Genomic DNA, 21,143 nt, shown 5'->3' on the forward strand with positions numbered 1-21,143 from the left:
AAATGGAAACCCATAGTTCTTAGGCTTTCTTAATTTTTTAATTCTTTTTTTCTGTCTGATTTTTCCCAAGATATGTTGGTGTCAAGTGGTTTATCTACAATCTCACTAATTCTAACTTCCATTGCCTCAATTTTGCTCCTATGACTTTCTATTGAGTTGTCTAATTCTGAAATTTTATTGTTACTGTTCTGGATTTCTGTTTGCGGTCTCTCTATGGATTCTTGTAGCCTGTTAAATTTGTCATTATGCTCTTTTCTAACCTTCTTAAGTTCCTCTATTGCTTTGTCTGTGTGTTCCTTGGCTTGCTCTGCATTTTGCCTGATTTCCTGAAGGGTTCTATATATTAATCTTTTATATTCTAACCTCCAGTAATTCCAGGAAATTCTCTTCATTCAGATTTCTTGATTCTTCATTTTGGGAGCTTGCTGAAGCCATCATTGTCTGCCTCTTTATGTGATTTGATATTGACTGTTGTCTCCAAGCTATCAATAAGTTATTGTATTCATTATATGTTTGCTTACTGTTTCCTAGCTTCTTGTTTTATCTTGATATGCCCAAATAGGCTACTCAAGTGAGATAGTTTGATTATTGGCATTTTGGAAGCTCTAACGTCCTGTCACCAAGTGGCTAAAGCTTTACTAGGTATGTGAGACCAGTAGTCCATTTACTTTTCTTATATGCGTTCAGCTCAGGTGTCTAGGTAGTTGGTCACCAAATGTGTGGTGCAGGCTCTCACCCACAGTCCTAGATGAGCAGGGGTAATTGGTGTAGACACAGGTATCTGGCTGTAATAGGGGGTCACACACTGAGCAAGACAGGGGACTGAAAACCACCCCTGAGTGTCTATGAGGAAAATGTGTCCCTGTTCCCTACAGTGTCTAGGTGGGTTGGTTTTGCAGCTGGACTATGGGCATCCAGTGCTGTTGGCTGTAAGGACTGGGAAGCACCACTTATTCTTGGACCCCTATCACAGGTAGTTAAGATGGTATGGGTGCAGCCACCAGTCCTCAGGCCATTGATGTGGGTAGGTGTGGATCCTGTTTAATAGGCAAAGGGGTATCAAATGTCATGAACCTACCTCTCCACCATATAGCTAAAACAGGTGAAGTTAGGTCCCAGGTATATACCCTGTTATATTGTGCTAATGAGGGCCTATGCTGTTGAAATAGGCCCACACATGTCTATGCAGGGGTGAAAGACATTCAAAGTCCATAGACCCCTTATGCCTGTGTCTAAGAAAAGGAGTTGTTCCTGCCCTTAGTCCCCATCTTAGGGGAGCTGGCAGATTATTTTTTCCCTGTTTGTTAATTTGTTCCCTCTCTAAGGCCAGGAGAATGGCTCAGGGTGCATGTTGGGTCCTCCTTCCAGCCCGGGGGACACGGCACTCTGTGTAGCCAGCTCAGACCCAGTGCAGAGTGGAAACGGGGCAGGTAAGTGGGACAGGAGTTTTTCCCAAAGGGGTGTTTTTTGATCCGTGTAGTAGGTTAGATGCATGTATATATCTTTTGCTGATTGAGTGCTACTTTTTGCTGATTTGCTGAACTGGCCTACGGCATGCTGGAGCCCACCAGGTCAAGTCTGGCAACTCCCCACTGCTTCTGAACTGTCCTTCCCTCCCCCTGCTGCTGAGTCTGATTCTTCAACTTTGCCTTTGATGTTCAGGGCTCCTAGATTGTCATATATAATAGATTCACTTATTTTTTGGGTCTTTGTTGTAAGAGGGACCACAGGAAGTGTCTGCCTACTCTGCTATCTTGGCCCAGCCTTACTTTTCAATACTTTAAAGAGGGCAGATTTGCCCAACACAGCATCGATTTCTTGACTGCTACTTCCATGGGCATTGATTATGGATCCAAGTAAAATGAAATTCTTAACAATGTCAATATTTTTTTCATTTATCACGATGTTACTTATTGGTTCAGTTGTGAGGATTTTCATTAAAAAAAAAAATTATTATTTTTTTATTATCCTGAGTTGCAATCCATATTGAAGGCTGTAGTCTTTGATCTTCATCAGTTCATGTTCGAGTCCTCTTCACTTTCTGCAAGCAAAGTTGTGTCATCTACATATCGCAGGTTGTTAATGAGTCTTCCTCCAATCCTGATACTGCGTTCTTCTTCATATAGTCCAGCTTCTTGGGTTATTTGCTCAGCCTACAGAGGTAACAGGTACGGTAAAAGGATATAACCCTGAGGCAGACTTTTTCTGACTTGAAACCATGCAGTATCCCCTTGTTCTGTCTGAACAACTGCCTCTTGATCTATGTACAGGTTCCTCATGTGCACAATTAAGTGTTCTAGAATGCCCATTCATTAGGATTCTAATCATAGTACAATATTCTGCATGGGAGCCCTGGTGGCACAGTGGGTAAGAGCTATGGCTGCTAATGAAAAGGTTGGCAGTTCAAATCCACCAGCCACTCCTTGAAAACTCTACCCGACAATGCTACTCTGCTCTACAGAGTTGCTACAAATCGAAATTGACTTGATGGCAATGGTACATTCTGCACTATCTTAAATTTACATAAAAATAAAATTTAAAACTTAAATATAATTTTATGAAAATATATGTCAAAGTTAACTAAAATGAAGTAGAAAACCTATAGAGAGCAATAATCCTGGCTTTAAAAACTGTAAATCAGGCTGCATAAGGTTTCTGAAATTACAAAGGTAAAAACTGGAAAAATACTTGAAATAATTTTTGCAATGTCCAAGCCATTAAATTCCCCCCTTCTGGCCATGATACACATATAAATCTGATTTTTATAAAAAGTAAGGCTTGCCTTAAAATAAAATCCAAACTCCTTAACTTGGGCTACAGAGTCCTAATTGATATAACCCTCTGACCTCATCTATCTTCAATCTTCCTGCTCCTCTCTATGCTCAAGTAGCATCAGTCTTCATTTTGTTTCTTATAAAAATTTTATTTGCTGTGTCTCAGAGCTTGCTCTTTGCCCTACCTGCAACAGTCTTCCCCCATATTTTTATAAGGTTAGCTCTTTCTCATTATTTGATTCTCAGCTTATATAATATTTTCTCAAAGAAACCGTCTATGACCACCCTTCCCAGATCCATGAAATGTTCTATTTATTACTTTCTGTAATAGAGTCTATTATATCACCCCATTTTATTTCCCTCATAGTACTTATCACTAACTGAAGTTTTCTTACTTGGTTACTTTTTATTGTCTACTTCACCTTATTAGAATGTGAAGTCCATGAGCAAACAGGCTCTATTGACTTTCATCCCCTGGGATCTTATTTAGTTTCATGATTTTAAATTAGTTCCCTCTGTATGTTTACAGGAGCCCTGGTAGCTCAGTGGTTAAGAGTTTGGCTGCTAACCAAAAGCTCTGCAATTTGAATTCACCACTCACTCCTAGGAAACCCTATGGGGCAGTTCTACTCTGTTCTATAGGGTCACTATGAGTCCGAATTGACTGTATGGCAATGGGTTTGGTTTGTTTTTGGGGGGGAATATGTTTACAAGGAGCCCTGGTGGCCACAATGTTTAAGTGTTCAGGTGCTAAAAGAAAGGTCAGGTTTGAACCCGAACCCATCAGCAGCTCCTCGGGAGAAAAGAGCTGGAGATCTGCTCCTGTAAAGATTACCAAAACCCAAACCAAACCTGTTGCCGTTGAGTGGATTCCAACTTGCAGCAACCCTATACAACAGAGAAGAGCTACCCCACAGGGTTTCCAAGGTGGTAGTCTTTACAGAAGCAGATTGCCACATCTTTTTCCCATGGAGCAGCTGGTGGGTTCGAACACTCATTTAGCAGGTGAGCACTTAACCACTGTGCTAGCAGAGCTCCTTAATCTTCCACCAGTTACTAATGGTGATTTACAGCTTTCTTGTATGTAATGATGAAGAGATTAATCTGTAAACCTGATTATAAACTAGGTTTTCTACAAGAGAAATACCCAGAGATACACCTACCAAAAACAAACCTAATATGTGTCATAGGGGAAAAAGACTCCAGACTCAAATTTAATCGAAAGAGATTTTATTAAGCCAAAACAAAGACAATTATTTGAATGAGGGAGACCGTAAGCATGTACACTAGAGGAACCAAAGGAATTTGCTGAATCACAGTTACCATGTCTGTTATATATTAAGGGGGACAAAGAAAATCATCACGAGGCCATAATTGGTAGCAGGTCAATTTATCACTGTAGGTGGGACTGCAGAATCGCGGAAAGAACCATGACTATGAAACGTACATAATTATAGGTTACAAAAGGTTACAGGACTGGTTCTGGGGTTTTAAGTACCTGGCTATGTGGTGGCTGGGATCCACTCATGATCATGCGACCCTGAGTCATAATCACAACGTGATTAGAAGACAATAGCAGGACCCCAACCTTTAACTTAAATCAGATAACATGTGTCGTGGAGCATTTCTTTCTTTGTTTTACTTACCCTGTTAAATAACCCATTGCCATCGAGTGGATTCCAACTCACAGCGACCCTACAGGACAGAGTAGAAGTGCCCCATAGGGTTTCCAAGGAGCAGCTGGTGGATTTGAACTGCCGATCTTTTGGTTACCAGCCAAGCTCTTAACCACTGGACCACCAGGTACACTTATTTACTAACCAGCAGAGAAACCTATTGTGCCAGTTTTTCTATCACATAACCAAGGAAAAGGGAAAGTGGACCTGATCCTAGCTTTCCTTACTGTGGCTAAGCCCTGTAAGATTTAGGGGGTCTCCACTCTCCAGATAACAAGGCTTACTTATTCCCAAGGACGTTACCTCAAGTTCTAGTAGGTTATGCAACATACAAAAGCATGACAGAAAAACAACCAAAATACCACAAGTTTGGCGCCTGGTTGCGGACCCTGAATCTCATACAACTTCCAAAGGCAACATCGTGAAAGCTGAGCTGTACAGTCTGTGAAGCCGACTCAAAACTGAGAGGAGTGGTAAGATTTGCTCTCCAGGAGGTGCAAGGACAAAAAAACCACAAACCCTAGGTTGCGAAGAGAATATAGATTTTAAATATTCATACTCTGAATGTCGATCAGGGGTTGGGGCAGTTGGCTCTAGATGACCCTAGGGAGGAATCACTGTCAGGAGGTCCTTGGGAACTAACTGCTCCGGCTGAAGCACACCACCAGGTGGAGAGGACAAATGGCTTTTTGAGAAAAAGGTGAAAGCTAGGTTGTCGTTTCCGTCTTCTCCTCGGCGAGTCAGGTCTAGCAATTTTGCCACCTAATCTGTGCCACTCACCGGGTCTGCCGGGCTGCAGTGCCTTCTGAGTTGGGAACAAGGGTCCTGGACCCGGTACTGTCGGTCAGATCGCTATGTGGCCATCTGCTTTTGAGACCGTTGCTAGGGAAACGGGGCGAGACTCTGGATTCACCCCATGGCTTTCCCTGGGCGGGCCTAGACGCCCCGGGGGCGTGGTTACAGGAGTGACGCACGGAAGGGGCGGGGCAGAAGCTAAAAGGACCTGCGACCACGGGACGGGCTACACTCCAGAGCGCATGCGTGCGGTGCTGCGGTGGGGAATCCCTGGAAGTCTTCGGCCAGGAGCGGTGGAAGTGGGCTATGGCAGCCGCAAGGGCCCCTCCAGACGTAGCTCTGCGAGAATCCACCCAGCGAAAGCTGCGGAAGTTTTCAGAGCTGAGAGGTACCGAAGGAGGAACTCGAACTTTCCTGGGCATGGAGAGGGAGGGTGCTTAACGCTCCAGGAGATTTGCTGGACTGTCACTTCCTGCCCTCTCAACTGCGGGCCTAGGACGGTGGACCAGGAGTAGCGGATATTCTTGACTTTTTATGCTCACTGTACCTTATTTACGTTATATTTGCTATTTCCTTTTTCTAACTTTATTGCTAATAATAAACAAACTCGTTGTCGTGGAGTGGATTCCACTCGTAGTGACTCTATAGAACAGAGTAGAGCTCTCCGGTAAGTTTCCAAGGAGCTGCTGGTGGATTCCAACTGCCGACCTCTTGCTTAGCATCCGAGCTCTTAACCACTGCACCACCGGGGCCCCATTCCTAGTAATACATGTATCAAAATAAAATAAGGAAGCAGGAAGAAGGGGGGAAATAAAGAAACTTAACCTGCGTAGTGAAACTGAAAATCCAGGTTATGCATTTGGTTACCTCATTAGCAAAAGTTATTTTAAATCTAAAAGTTCTGAGGCATAGTGTTTAGACCCTTAAAAAATAGATCTGATTTATTCCCTCCCTTGCCCCTCAGCTCTTTCACCAGTTCTGTAATGTAAATGCTTACCAGTGGAAAAATAAAGGAAAAATCAAGAAACCATGGAAGTATTACAGATTAAAAAAAAAAAAAAGACAAAATTTGATATGAAGAGTTTAAAAAAAAACTATACTGCTTGCCATTCCCTGTACAATTATTTAATAAAAGTTGGTTATATTGTTGATACAATGGTTAAAAATTACAGACACTACTACTCGGAAGGCAGTAAATTGTTCAAAACTATTAGATTCTAGCTGGCAAGTTCTGTTTGTTAAATAATAAAAACTCTTATTCATCTAGTTTATCAATAAACAGGAGCATCCAACTGTCTACCAAAAGTACAGTCTGCCTTTTAATGAGTTCATCGGGATTTTTCTGTTATCCAGAATTTTATGTCATATTGTAACAGCCTTTGTAATCTTGCATGGTTCAACATAAGATAAGAAAAAAAGAAAGCAACCACATTTATAAACAGCAGCATTGAAGGAATGGATCCTTCGTTGAATCTTTCTAAGTCAACAAATATTAAATGGCCCTGATATATGAAAACTGATTTTCAAAACTGAAGATTCATTTATTTCTTTGTCCCATCTTCTTTAAGAGTTGAAGCATTAGTCGAAAGGACCTCACTTAATCAAGAAATATAGCATCTTTAAGAATTTCTATTAAGTGGGATTTTAGACCATGAAAGGAGCAAGTCAACTAAATAGAAAGAGTAAAACTGTAGGGAATCCTCATTAGAACTATTTCGATCATGCTTAAAACCCATTGCTGCTGAGTGAGTCAGTTCCTACTCATAGCAACCCCATGTGTATCAGAGTAGAACTGTGCTCCATATGGTTTTCAGAGGCTTTAATCTTAGGAAGTAGATGGCCAGGTAGATTCAAACTGCCAAGCTCAGTAAACAATGGAGCTCAAACCATTTTCACCGCCCAGGGACCTTTGATCATACTTGTTAGTTGCCATTGGAGTAGATTCTGATTCATGGTAACCCCATGTGTGCAGAGTAGAAGTGCTCTATAAGATTTTCAGTACTATGATCTTTGGAAGCAGATTACCCGGTCTGTCTTCCGAGACGATTTATGCTGGGTTAGAGCTGCCAACCTTTGGCATTTTTGCCACCCAGGGATTCCTGGATCATACTTATTCCCCAGCTCTCAAAAGTGGAAGATACATCATGAAGATGATAATAAATGTTACCGATTTTTTTTTCCCTTCTTTCCAATTAGGCCAACTTGTAACAGCTAGAGAATTCTAAAAACATTTGTCATTTCTTTTTCCAAATAGGCAAACCTGTGGCAGCTGGAGAATTCTGGGACATTGTTGCAATAACAGCTGCTGACGAACGACAGGAACTTGCTTATAAGCAACAGCTCTCAGAAAAGCTGAAAAGAAGAGAGTTACCTCTTGGAGTTCAATATCATGTTTTTGTTGATCCTGTTGGAGCTAAAATTGGTATGCATTTTATGACAAAGTTTGTAACAGGTTTTTGGCAGAGCAATCATTGAACAAAAGTCTTTCTTTGGTTTCCATGTAATAAACTATATATCCTTCCATATACAGCCTCTACTGATAACCTTTAAATTTTAATTTAAATTAAATTGACTCTTTTTTTAGAAAAAAAAAAAAGGCATAACAGCTCTTCATACACATTGTGATCTATAGTGAGAACTTCCAGAGTGTTATTTAAAAGAGAATTTTATGAGTTTTAGTGACATTTACTCTACTCAGATGATAAATATTCTTTTGGACCTTAGGAGTAGCGCTCTTAAGGTCCCTCCTCACCCTCAAGTTTCTAAAGAAATTTACATTAAGAGAGCAAATCAGGAAAAATACATACTTGGCCCCTGGGGCCACAAAGTAGAATGCAAAAGAGCACAGTCTAATGGCTTAAGTATTATAGAATATTTACTTAAAAACCCCAGTTTAGGTCAGCCTTGTCCTTTGACCTTCATTACAAATATAATACATATTTTCCCTTATGGTCATTTTCTATGTGATACTTAAACCTGAAGCCCCTTGATACAGAAGATATCAAATCTGTGTTTCCAGTTGGCACTATTCTAATTATGCAACCTTGTTTTAATCCTCACAACTATGAGCTCAGTACTTTTATCATTCCCATGTATAGATGAGAAACTGGAACATAAAGAACTTGTACAAACTTAGTCATAGTCAACATTTAAGGTGTTTTTTAGGAAAGTGGGTCCTAAAAATCTTTATAGGAAAGAAATCTAACGAATACATGATTTTGTCATATGGGAGAATTATTTAAATGGATTTTGTGATTTGTAACTCCCTGTGAATGTTTATATATGCAGTCTCTAGTATTGCCGATTGGTAATTTATATTTATTTTTTTCATTTACTATTCTTAGGAGAATATTAGCTCATCATTTATTACTTTGGGCTGATTTCTAGGTTTCATTATTGTTTATTTGTAACGAGATGTGTTTCTTTTGCTAATGCCTTTGCTGTCTTTGTGCCTGGTTAATGGTAGTCAAAAACCATGTCCTTAAAGTGATAAAACCTAAATCTAATGATAATTATGATATTTTAGTAGCTTTCTATGAAATTGTGCTTTTTAACTTTATTTTTAAGGAAATGGAGGATCAACACTTTGTGCTCTTCAGTGTTTGGAAAATCTGTATGGAGATAAATGGAATTCCTTTACCATCCTATTAATTCACTCTGGTAAAGTTATTCTTTAGTAATTTACATTTTCTTTTGAGTATTTCACCATTGATACTCTAGAGACTTTTCTTTTTCCTTCAGTCTTTTAAGCTGCTCTGCTTTAAAAACAAATACGTCCTGCTTTTCTTGGTATGTTTAGATTTTAAGAAGCATAATTTTATTTACAAAATTTAAATATCCTTAAAATTGTAGATCACATAGTTCATCAACTTAATGAAGGTTGTTTTTGGTATGTATATAAAAAAAATTTATTTTCCTAAGACGGAATCCATTAAAATATGACCGTTTCTTGAGAATGCTTTAGAGGGAGTGTTCTTCTTGTGGGGATGAGGCTGGTTTACCTCTGTGATGACAAGACTTTTGCCAAAAGTTGCTGTCTTGCATGTTTTGTCTTATTATTAGTGGACAAAAGGTACAACCCTTAAAGAGTTTTAAAAATAAAATGTAAAGTTTTAAAAATGAAAAGATGGTGGCAAAACGTGGAGTTGACAGATAAGTACATAAGGGGGGGAATGCACACAGAAGAGGACATTTTAAAACAAAAAGTGGGGAAAACATACTCTCAAAATAAAGGATAGTCTTTAAATTTGAATAAATTTAGTTGTATGGAAAATTCAGTTATATGAAAACCTCTGTTCTTTTTCTCTGTATATTATTAGGGGCTCATGGAAATTTTGTCATGGACTGGCACCAGTCTAGGGACATATTTTAGAACCACTCATTGACATGGCTTCAAAGGCACTTTCCAATTCTTCAGTTCATATTTTTACAGAGCAATAATTCTTTATAAAGATGATGTCAAACTAAAATGTCTAAGTTTCAGGTTTAAGACTAACTAAAAAGTTAAATGTATAATTTTATTCCAAGAAAAGCATTATTACCAATTTAGCAAAATTTAAATTGAACACCAGAAAATTTACAGTTTAAAATAGTAATTCTTATAATGCTAAGCTTTACTATTGACTAGTTTTTCAACAGGTAAAATTGGAATATTAGCTTTCCTTTGTTGAACAATATAGTATGTGCCAAGTGTTTTATATATATTACTAATCTCACAGAACATGATAAATTAACTATTATTCTGCATTTGCTGATTTGGCAATTGAGATTTAATGGATAAGTAACTTATCCAAAGATAAATAACTAAAACATGGTGAACCAGGATTTTAACTCATTTTTGTCTGGCTCATATGTCATGTTGCTTCTCAGTATAATTATATTAAGATAATGTAAGATATCTAATGTATTTAGGAGAACACACTTTTCAAAAATAAAGAGGTTACTAGGTTCATTTTAAAGGAAGAAAAGTTGTCTAAATCAGAAACAAGCATAAATTTAAAATGCTTTTAAATAAATGTACTTTTATGTCCTTTAAGTGTCTGTAGTAAAGATACTGTATTTGAAATTACTACTTAATAGATAATTATATTTTTGAATGATATATCAGTTTTTATAACAATTTTTTTTCCTGTGAAGTAGATCCTTAATGTAGGAGTTTAAATGTGGTTGTAACTTATTGTTTAAAATGTAAATACTAGATCATATTTTAGCTCATGGTCATTTTTACAAGTTAATACATTTGATTTGAAGCAATTCATAGGCTCTACAGTACATTGCAATTGTTTCCTTTTCTAGAATCTTTGAAACTGTATATCAAATGGTTACAGTAAAATTGCACTTTGAATTTATAGTCCAGAATTTATTATTCTCTCCTGAGTTACATTGTACATATTATATATGTTTTGAGATATTTTGAATTGTAACTTATGCCCCTGGTTTTTTTTAAGTTTTATAAACAATAATAAATTTTTAAGTGGTTATTTTGTTTGTTTAATTTTATAGGTGGCTACAGTCAGCGCCTTCCTAATGCAAGTGCTCTGGGGAAAATTTTCACGGCTTTACCTCTTGGTAACCCAATTTATCAGATGTTAGAATTAAAACTAGCCATGTACATTGATTTTCCCTCACATATGAATCCTGGGATTCTGGTTACCTGTGCAGATGATATTGAACTTTATAGTCCTGGAGAATCTGGGTTTATTAGATTTGACAAGCCTGGCTTTACTGCTTTAGCTCATCCATCTAGTTTGACTGTAGGTACCACTCATGGAGTATTTGTCTTAGAACCTTTTGATCACTCAGAACGTAAAGACCTTGAGTACAGGTGCTGCTATCGTTTCCTTCATAAGCCCAGTATAGAAATAATGCACCAATGTGATGCTGTGTTTAGAGCTAGAAATTTTTCTCAGCAGGACTTTGCTGGGGATAATATTCCTTCTCTTAAATTGGACACTGAGTATGTCTACACAGATAGCCTATTTTACATGGATCATAAATCAGCAAAAAAGTTACTTGCTTTTTATGAAAAAATAGGCACACTGAACTGTGAAATAGATGCATACGGAGATTTTCTGCAGGCTTTGGGACCTGGAGCAACCATGGAGTACACCAGAAACACATCAAATGTCACTAAGGAAGAGTCAGAGTTGATAGATATGAGGCAGAGAATATTTCATCTTCTTAAAGGAACATCACTAAATGTTGTTGTTCTTAATAATTCCAAGTTTTATCACATTGGAACAACTGAAGAGTATTTGTTTCATTTGGCATCAGATAGCAGTTTGAAATCAGAGCTCGGCTTACGGTTCATAGCTTCTAGCATTGTTCCAGCAATACCAGAATGCTTTGGTAAAACTTCCTGTGTCATTCAGAGTATACTGGATTCAAGATGTTCTGTGGCACCTGGCTCAGTTGTGGAGTATTCCAGATTGGGGCCTGATGTTTCAGTTGGGGAAAACTGCATTATTAGTGGTTCTTATATCATAACAAAAGCTGTCCTGCCTGCATATTCTTTTGTGTGCTCTTTAAGTTTAAAGATGAATGGATACTTAAAGCATTCAACCATGGCATTTGGAGTGCAAGACAACTTAAAGAAGAATGTTAAAACATTGTCAGATATAAAGTTACTTCAGTTCTTTGGAGTATCTCTCCTGTCATGCTTAGATTCTTGGAATCTTAAAGTTACAGAGAAACTGTTCTCTGGAAACATGACAAGTTTAAGTCTGTGGACTGCTCGCATTTTCCCAGTCTGTTGTTCTTTGAGTGATTCAGTTACAACATCCTTAAAGATGTTAAATGCTGTAAAGAACAAGTCAGCATTCAACCTGAATAGCTATCAGCTGTTGTCCATTGAAGAAATGCTTGGCTATAAAGATGTAGAAGACATGATAGCTTATAGGGAGCAAATTTTTCAAGAAATTAGTTTAAAGAAAAAGCAGTCAGATTTAGAGACATCTTAAATATATACTTTACCTTTAATTGAGCAAGATAGCAAATATAGAAGCTTTCTGTAGTCTTTTTTTATTATTTGTTTCACTGAAGTAAACTCATGAAATTTATTTTAACACCATTACTGTAGCATAACACTAATAACCCCAAAATATTGATAAGCCATTTTTGAAGAATTAATATTTCAACACAATAAATTAAAAAGGTGTGCTTTTTTTTTTTTGAATATTTGTCATTAATTTTTCCTTTTAAAACGAATGGTTTTGTGGAGCATTATTTGGTTCATATAATACCATAATAGGTTTAAATATAATTTTCTAAAAGTACCTTTAGAGTTTTTCCATTTTCTTTTGACCTTTGATTTTAATAAAGTTCTGAGTGTTTACTGATAATTTTCATGAGAAATGTAGTCCTGTTTAGAAGAACTAATAAAAATGGCGTGGTATAGGGTCTTCAGAAACAAATGCATTGCTGACAGGTTCCGATTAAGTCAGTGCTTAACAAACTGTGATTATTTAAGTGGATAACTAGATACAAACAGTTTTGAAATTAATGTTAAATTTTGTATCTCTTACCTATTCATCTTATCAAAATGAAATGAAGAGGATGTATATGTTATTTTATGCTTATGAACTTGGACATGTATGTATATCTTACAAATTTTATTTAAAATTCTATTTCACAGGAAAACGCTTACATATACACAATTATTTCTGTGGGGAAAATGATAGGAATAATCAAGATATACTGATAATCATATAACTTCATTTTGGCCATTACTCTCATTCCCTCCTATTGACCTCTTTAACAGAACTGTTAAATTGCCAGAGGGACTGACTTTACTTTTTATTGTTTATTTTTTGTGCACATTATGGTAATGTTGCTGAGGAGCAATAATTGGCTAGAAGTTAAAAAAAACAGGAGGGAGGCAGAAGAACAGAAAGACTTACATAATGCACAGTTGATGAACATCTGAAAATAAAAATTGGCTAGACCCCCAAGTTACGTGTTCCTGCTTTGGTAAAGCACATATGTAAAATGTCTTCATAACAAAGTCTAATAATTATTTAGAGATAAGATTTGTCAGTATTTGGTGTTTTAAATTAACATGTGTAAATTAAAATAAGAACTAGTTCTTATTGCATGTGTAAATATTTACATATTAACTTGTCAATATGAAAGTAATTGTTTGGTAAACCTAAAGTGACTTGTCTGTGGCCCTCAACTATTTATGTGCGGGTTCCCCCCCCCCATTTTTCTGTGTTTTTCTTAAAGAGAAAGTAAAAATGTATGGTAGTTGTTTAACATTTATTACCAATTCGCAGAGTTTTCAGGGAGTGTCATGTGTTTGTCTTTAATTAAATGTTCCGTACTGTACTTCACCTAATTTAAAGTGCCATCAATTATATGATTCACCATTAAGAAAGAGGAAACTACCAATAAAATACACCGTGATGCTTTCTTTGTTACTTGGAATTTTTATATTTATTGTATATTGAAGATCTCTTTTACATGTATCTAGATAGAGATCCTTGTCATTATCATTATGGCATATACATATAATGGAACAAAGAAGTGAAATCTATAGTCAAGACATTTCTGAAACTGCACACTCAGAGTTGAACTCTTTTGAATACTCAGAGTTGTTGATAGCTATGTGTTTCCACCCAGTGACACCTTCTGTGCCCCAGATATATTGGTAAGGCTGCATTTCCTACGAGTGACCCGCCAGGCTACTATCTAGATTTTCCTGCAAGGTGCAGATATCTGTTCTGCAAATTTTGATTCTGATGGCTTCATTTTTTAACAAAACCTAGTTTCATTATTTGACTCAGTTTAATCACATGTCCCTAGAAGGTAGGTGGCTGCTATTCAAAGTCAGCAGGAAGTTTCTGAAAAATTAATGCTCAGTGTTTTAATCATAACCCTGCACAATGAATGAACTCTAGTTGCTTTGAAATGACTATTGCTTCCTGGCTAATAACCAAAAAAACCAAACCCGGTGCCATCGAGTTGATTCTGACTCAATAGCTATTGTAAAACACTATCAATTGTAAAACACATTCTCTTTTCAGAGATATTAAAATGTGGAGGAAAAAAATACAGTGAATTAGAGGAAATCTAATCTAGCTGTAAGTTGGAATCAACAGAAACAGGTACAGGGTAAGTGTATCTTATTAAAAAGTTCTAGAAAAAAAAAATAAAAGGTCAATCTTAATTTCCACCTTAAAGTTTGGTGTACATGATGATAGGAAAAAAAAAAGAGTATTTTTGATGAGTAACAATCACAATTTTTTTCAGCCATTTAGGCTCCCAATAAAAAATCATATTTGGTTTTATCTATTTTTGAATTTTAAAAACACTAAACAATTTAGGACTGCATGTTTTTGTTAGATGCCCTCAAGTCAGTTCCAATTCATAGCGACCATATGTATAACAGAAAGAAACACTACGCGGTCCTGTGCCATCCTCAAAATGGTTGCTATGGTTGAGCACGTGTATGTTTGAGGCCTGCATGTATAAGTATGAAGTTAAATGTTTCCCCTGATTTTATAGGAGGCCTCGTTATAACTGTATTTCAATCATATACTCTCAAAGTTTGTAAAGGACTCCCATTATTTGTAACTAACTATATTCCATAAACTTATTGATGAGCTAAAGATAATGATCAAGAAGGGAAAAAATTTAAAACATTGATAGTAATCCCAGGCATTTATTCTCTTAACTGCACAAAGCAGAAATAGAGTATATCAGTTTATACTAATTTGAAATGAAGCTTCAAAACCCAAGTGATATACTGAAAGTCACAAAAATAGGATGCCATATATCCAAAATTAATTTCCACAACCTGTAGTTATCCATTTATCTTCTGTCTGAGCAATACTCCTAATTATATAAAGATTACCAAATTCAGCAATAGAGCCAGATCAAAACTTGGCCGGGCGCAAAATGTGGGCATTGCTGTCGCATACAGCTGGTAGGCTGTGCGCCTCACAAGATCGGCTGTGCCATTCAGTACACCATGAGGTGAATAGTGCCCCCTGGACTTGAGCAGCTTGGAGACCCAGAATCCAGGCATCTTACTCTGTTCTTCTTGTGTCCGCTCGAGTCGATTCTGACTCATAGCAGAATTAAAGGGAGAGGGAGAAGGAAAATAAAAAGCACTTGCTATTAGTTTGCTAAAAACTGAAAGACTTTCAGATGAACTTTTTGTTGATATTGTTGAGTTAGATAAAAACACACAAGTCTTCATCTGTATCAGGAACTAAATTATTAAAGAAAGGAAGACTTTTTAAACTCACTTGGAAGACAACTTTTTAATTCATTAGTGTCAGGGAAATAAAGCAACCATTATCTTCTTAGTTTAACTTAAATCATTTGCGCTCTAGAATTTGTGTTAAGACAAAGCCAATTTCAGTTGAGGTTAATGGAACACAACTTCTACTGTTTATACTTGGTGTAATTGTACTACTAATATTCCTTGTATTGAACTTTGTCAGGGGCGGTTTACATTCTCCAATACCAGTGTGCTAAACTCTGTGTACTGGCATTCTTCATGCTCCCTTTTATCTATTTTCACGGGAATATCTGATTTTATATTTATATATGTATATATATAAAGGGCAAGTTAATGCTAATCCCTGGTGGGAGAGTACTAGTTCCTGGGCCTGATAGGGCTACATACATGAGCCACAACAAACCATACTTGTCACATTGTTCAAACTTGCCCATTTGTAGGCTAGTAAACCACAGTTTTGGGTCTTGTTACAATTCTTTAGTGAACAGATAATAAACCTTGATTCCATTCCAATATTGATATTTTGGAGAACTGAGAGGAAGATGTTTGTCAGTTAGTCACTGTTATCATCCACCTGTAAAGCAGGTTGATTGTTGACATTTGTGTCTAAAGATGTTCATCTCAAGAGTGTTATTGCCGATTCAAGTAAGTGATTAAAACTAACAGCTAATGTTTCCTCCTGGGCTGCTTGGACAAATAGTTTATCTTTTAGAAGCCTCTGGCTACAGGGCCTCTCTTAGCCTCCCAAAGTATAAAATTCAACCATTCAAACAGAGCAATTCATTTCTGATTGCTGCAGACTAGTGCAATCCATCTGCTACTGTCATTTCCCAGCTATCTGTGCCAGAATTATATTCCTTCAATTGTGTTTTGGTGCTTCGCTGAAACAATCTAAACTCTAATGTCTGTATTCTTTGGGCACTGTTTTATGATGTGTTACTGATCTGCTTGTTGAATCTCCAGCCTCCTTCAAGGCTTTTAAAATCTTTGTCACAGTGAACACTTTGTAGCTAAGTAACCTAGGCATGTGAGTGATCTTTCAAAATTTTCTTTTCTCACTGGTATCCACACTTCTCTCTTTGCAGAACATTTAGATGGTTCAAGTTAGTTTTCATTTACTTCTTCCTTGTAGGAGTGTTGCATCACTCAGAAAAGAATTAAAATATTTACATCTTGAGGCAAAAATCTTTTAAGACGCCACTCTTGAAATCAAGTCAGTGTTCGTTTCATTTGCAGGTTGAGAAATGTGCTGCTAAATGAAGTTTTACATGATTGGTTTCTTTCCTATTATTTTTAGCCTCAAGGTTTGAAAAAATAAATTATATCCACCAATATGCTGTTCTTCAGAGAAGTTTCAAACATTTTTAGTAAAATCTTTAACTAGAAAACTTCTCCTATACAAAGAAATAACTATGATAATAACAAGTGACCCAAGTGCAGGTTTTAATATACAGGCACACTGAGGAGGTCGTAAATTATAAAATCCACTACTTATATATCACTTCGATCAATTTTTAATGAAATGTAATAAGAAGGATCATCACTCATTATAATTGGTTAAAGTTGATAGAGCTTCTAATTAACTATTACCCAGTCAAAGAGCTGTATATGGAAGCTAGCAGATAAAAAAAAAAAAAAGAAAGAAATATGAGTTGTAGAGAAATATTATTTTTCTATTTGTTACAACTGCTGGTTTTTAAATACAAAAGGAATATTTGCTATGAGTTCAGTGAAAGAAGGGGCAATTTGAGAAACTCCATATTTCTTAAGGTGAATTTTTCTCACTCCCTAGCTCCAAGTTACAAATATGCTGTGATTTCCCATAACACAAAAAATAAACAACAATGCAAACAGAATTTAGCCATACTATTTCATCAGGATACAGACTTTCATGTGTTTCATTTACATATTTTTGAAGTTGTCTACACTTGCCATTATAATGTATCCAACCTTGAATTCTAGGTTTGTATATACACCTGCCTGCTTCATATCTCTCCCTTACTGGAAAGGTTCAATAGGCATCTCCATTTAGAGAGCTCTTATCTTCTATCAACCCAATGATATTTTGCATCTCAATAAATGACCCAACCATCCACTGAATTCCACAAGACAAAAACTTAGAAATCATCCATGCCTCCTCACATGATTTCTCTCCATTTCGTCAAGTCATCTATACGTTGAGAACATAGCCAGAATCCATCCACTTCATCAATTCTTACTCAAGCTACCACCCATTGTTACCTAGATTAATGCAATAACCTTTTATTTTTTTAAGTGGCATAGCCCCTTCTTTTATGCAGTAAAAACAAACTGACTTTTATAATTGCGGCTGAAGGCGAAGTTGTGGAAAAACTGGAAAGAAAAGATATTTTAGAAGATTGAGCTGCATTGGATGTTGAGAGAAAAGAAATGTGACCATTTCAAAATTCCTTTACTGATTTAATCAGCATTATATCCTATTTTGGAGCCCTGGTGGTGCAGTGGTTAAGTGATAGGGCTGCTAACCAAAATGTTCGCAGTTCAAATCCACCAGCTGCTTCTTGGAAGCCCTATGGGGTAGTTCTACCTTGCCCTCCAGGGTCACTGTCGACAGCAACGGCTTGATACCCTATTTTGCTTTCCTTGAGGATTCTCTTTTAGGATGATAATTCATAACACTTTATAACATTCTACGGTTTTGCCTAGTGATAGCCTGCAATCTCTTTAAAACACACATTTCCCTTTACATATAGGCGACATTAGGTCGACCTCTATTTTAAGCCCAATGCTATTGCTGTTGTTAGGTGCCTTCAAGTCAGTTTCGACTTACGACGACCCTATGTTCTACCTTGCCTTATAGGGTCACTATGTACAACAGAATGAAACACTGCCTGGTCCTGCTCCATCCTCACAATCGTTATGCTTGAGCCTGTTGCAGCCACTGTGTCAATCCAACTCCTTGAGGGTCTTCCTCTTTTTTGCTGACCCTCTACCAAGCGTGATGTTCTTCTCCAGGGACTGAGCCTCCCTGATTTTATGTCCAAAGTATGTGAGATGTGGTCTCGCCATCTTTGCTTCTAAGGAGTATTTTGGTTGTACTTCTTCCAAGACAGATTTGGTTGTTCTTTTGGCAGCCCATGGTGTATTCAATATTCTTCACCTACACTACAATTCAGTGGTATTAGTTCTTCTTGGGTCTTCCTTATTCATTGTCCACCTTTCACATACATAATGAGGTGATTGAAAACACCATGGCTTGGGTCAGGGGCACCTTAGTCTTCAAGATGACATCTTTGCTTTAAACACTTTAAAGAGGTCTTTTGCAGCAGATTTGCCCAGTGTAATGCATCTTTTGATTTCTTCACTACTGCTTCCATGGGCATTCATTGTGGATCCAAGTAAAATGAAATTCTTGACAACTTCGATCTTTTCGCCGTTTATTATGATGTTGCCTGTTGGTCCAGTTGTGAAGATTTTTGTTTTCTTTATGTTGAGGTGTACTCCATACTGAAGGCTATGGTCTTTGATCTTCGTCAGTAAGTACTTCAAGTCCTTTTTGCTTTCAGCAAGTGAGGTTGTGTCATCTGCATAACACAGACTGTTAATGAGTCTTCCTCCAATCACGATGCCCCGTTCTTCTTCATATAGTCCAGCTTCTTGGATTATTTTTTCAGCATGCAGACTGAATACATGTGGTGAAAAAATACAACCCTGACACACACCTTTCCTGATTTTAAACCACGCAGCATTCCCTTGTTCTGTTTGAACGATTGCCTTTTGGTCTATATACAGGTTCCTCATCAGCACAGTTAAGTGTTCTAGAATTCCCATTCTGTGCAATGTTATCCATAATTTGTTATGGTCCATACAAATGCCTTTGCATACTCAATAAAACACAGGTAAACATCTTTCTGCTGTCCTTTACTTTCAGCCAGGATCCATCTGACATGAACAAAGATATCCCTGGTTCCACGTCCTCTTCTAAATCTGACTTGAATTTCTGGCAGTTCCCTGTCCATATACTGCTGCAGCCACTTTTGAATGATCTTCAGCAAAATTTTGCTTGCATGTGATGTTAATGATACTGTTTAATAATTTCCACATTTGGTAAGATTATCTTTCTTGGAAATAGGCATAAATATGAATCCCTTCCAGTCAGTTGGCCAGGTAGCTGTCTTCCAAATTTCTTGGTATAGAGACAAGTGAGCACTTCCAGCACTGCATCTGTTTGTTGAAACATCTCAGCTGGTATTCCGTCAATTCCTGGAGCCTTGTTTTTCACCAGTTCCTTTGGTGCAGCTTGAACTTCTTCGTTCAGTACCATTGGTTCCTGATCATATGCTACCTCCTGAAATGGTTGAACATCGACCAATTTTTTTGGTAGTGACTCTGTGTATTCCTTTCATCTTCTTTTGATGCTTCCTGTATTGCTTAATATTTTCTCTGTAGAATCCTTCAACACTGCAACTTGAGGCCTGAACTTTTTCTTAAGCTCTTTTAGCTTGAGAAATGCCGGGCGTTTTCTTCCCTTTTGGTTTTCTATCTCCAGGCCTTTGCACATTTCATTATAATACTTTACTTTGTCGTCTTGAGCCACCCATTGAAATCTTCTGTTCAGTCCTTTTACTTCAGCGTTTCTTTTTCTTTAGCTACTCAACATTCAAGAGTATTAGGTCAACCTCTATTTTAAGCCCCATAGATAGCCAAAATGCCCCTTCCCCCACAATATCTATGAACTCCTGAATAGTATATATATTTTCATGATCATCTCTGGCTGAGCTTACATTTCTAGTGATTTAATTATATTTGGGTTAATGTATGATTTTCTCACAGTTCTATGAATTAGGTACCTATTTTTCACTATGTGACTCACTGTGAGACTGAAACATCCTCCTCTTCGACACACCAACTGCCTCACTGCCCACCCCCAGGGAAAAATTTTACAAAAGTTCTTCTCACACCAGTTTTGTGTGTCACAAATTTCTCTGAATAATTGGGGTTATGGAGGAAAGTGGTAGGAGGAAGCAGAAAGGTACATATATCAGAGCAATGAAAACACGAAATTGAATAAGAATTATTCATGACCTTAGAAGTCCTTTGGCAACCTCATCACCAAGAATTTTTTCACTGGCTGTTTTATTGTAATCCCAAATTATGTCTTTGGCAAATATCTCCCTATATCCCTGACCAATTCCTCCCCCACACACCCCGCTCCCTTCCCCCCACACAAGTCCCTTAGATTATCCCTGAGCACCTGGATCCTTCCCATTCTAATAGGGTACCCACTTATTCTCTTTCCAGACTCTATTCCAAACACTAGGCTGATCTTCCCATATCTAGGTATATCAGGGTGCTCAATAGTACCAAAGGGCATCTCATTTACCAAGGCCCACTTTCATCAGAATACCTTAGCAATTATGAATGTATACTCCTGTATTATACAATACTGTCCTTAACTTAGGAGTCCTGGTGGGGCAGTGGTTGAACTGCTGGGCTGCTAACCAGAAAGACAGTGGTTCAAACCCACCAGCCATTCCATGGGAGAAAGATGCGGTAGTCTGCTTCTATAAAGATTTACAGCCTTGGAAACCCTATGGGGCAGTTATGCTCAGTCCTATAGGGTTTCTATGAGTCAGAATCAACTGAGTGGCAATGTGTTGTTTTCTTTAACTT

At 37.3% G+C, this 21,143-nt stretch overlaps 1 protein-coding gene across 3 annotated transcripts; it reads left to right on the forward strand.

The window, feature by feature from the left end:
• The first annotated feature begins 5,315 nt into the window (after positions 1-5,315).
• FPGT (fucose-1-phosphate guanylyltransferase) lies at positions 5,316-18,738 on the forward strand. Of its 3 annotated transcripts, none has more exons than XM_064282134.1 (4): positions 5,319-5,633; positions 7,500-7,667; positions 8,813-8,905; positions 11,565-11,844. In XM_064282134.1, exons 1-4 carry the CDS (start codon positions 5,552-5,554, stop codon positions 11,729-11,731), a joined length of 510 nt encoding a protein of 169 aa, XP_064138204.1. In that variant the 5' UTR covers positions 5,319-5,551; the 3' UTR covers positions 11,732-11,844. The 3 variants fall into 3 exon arrangements, with proteins under 3 accessions (XP_064138203.1, XP_064138204.1, XP_010589491.2); XM_010591189.3 differs by having other exon boundaries at positions 5,320-5,633; positions 10,748-18,736; XM_064282133.1 differs by lacking the exon at positions 8,813-8,905 and having other exon boundaries at positions 5,316-5,633; positions 10,748-18,738.
• Positions 18,739-21,143: the final 2,405 nt, after the last annotated feature.

Source organism: Loxodonta africana, chromosome 3 (genome assembly GCF_030014295.1).
Source record: "Loxodonta africana isolate mLoxAfr1 chromosome 3, mLoxAfr1.hap2, whole genome shotgun sequence".
NCBI lineage: Eukaryota > Metazoa > Chordata > Mammalia > Proboscidea > Elephantidae > Loxodonta > Loxodonta africana.

Coding starts and splice junctions, on each gene's coding strand:
- FPGT (XM_010591189.3), top strand. CDS start 5,552: ATGGCAGCCGCAAGGGCCCCTCCAGACGTAGCTCTGCGAGAATCCACC. Junction 5,634..7,499: donor GAAGTTTTCAGAGCTGAGAG/GTACCGAAGGAG, acceptor TTTTCCAAATAG/GCAAACCTGTGGCAGCTGGA. Junction 8,906..10,747: donor CATCCTATTAATTCACTCTG/GTAAAGTTATTC, acceptor TTAATTTTATAG/GTGGCTACAGTCAGCGCCTT.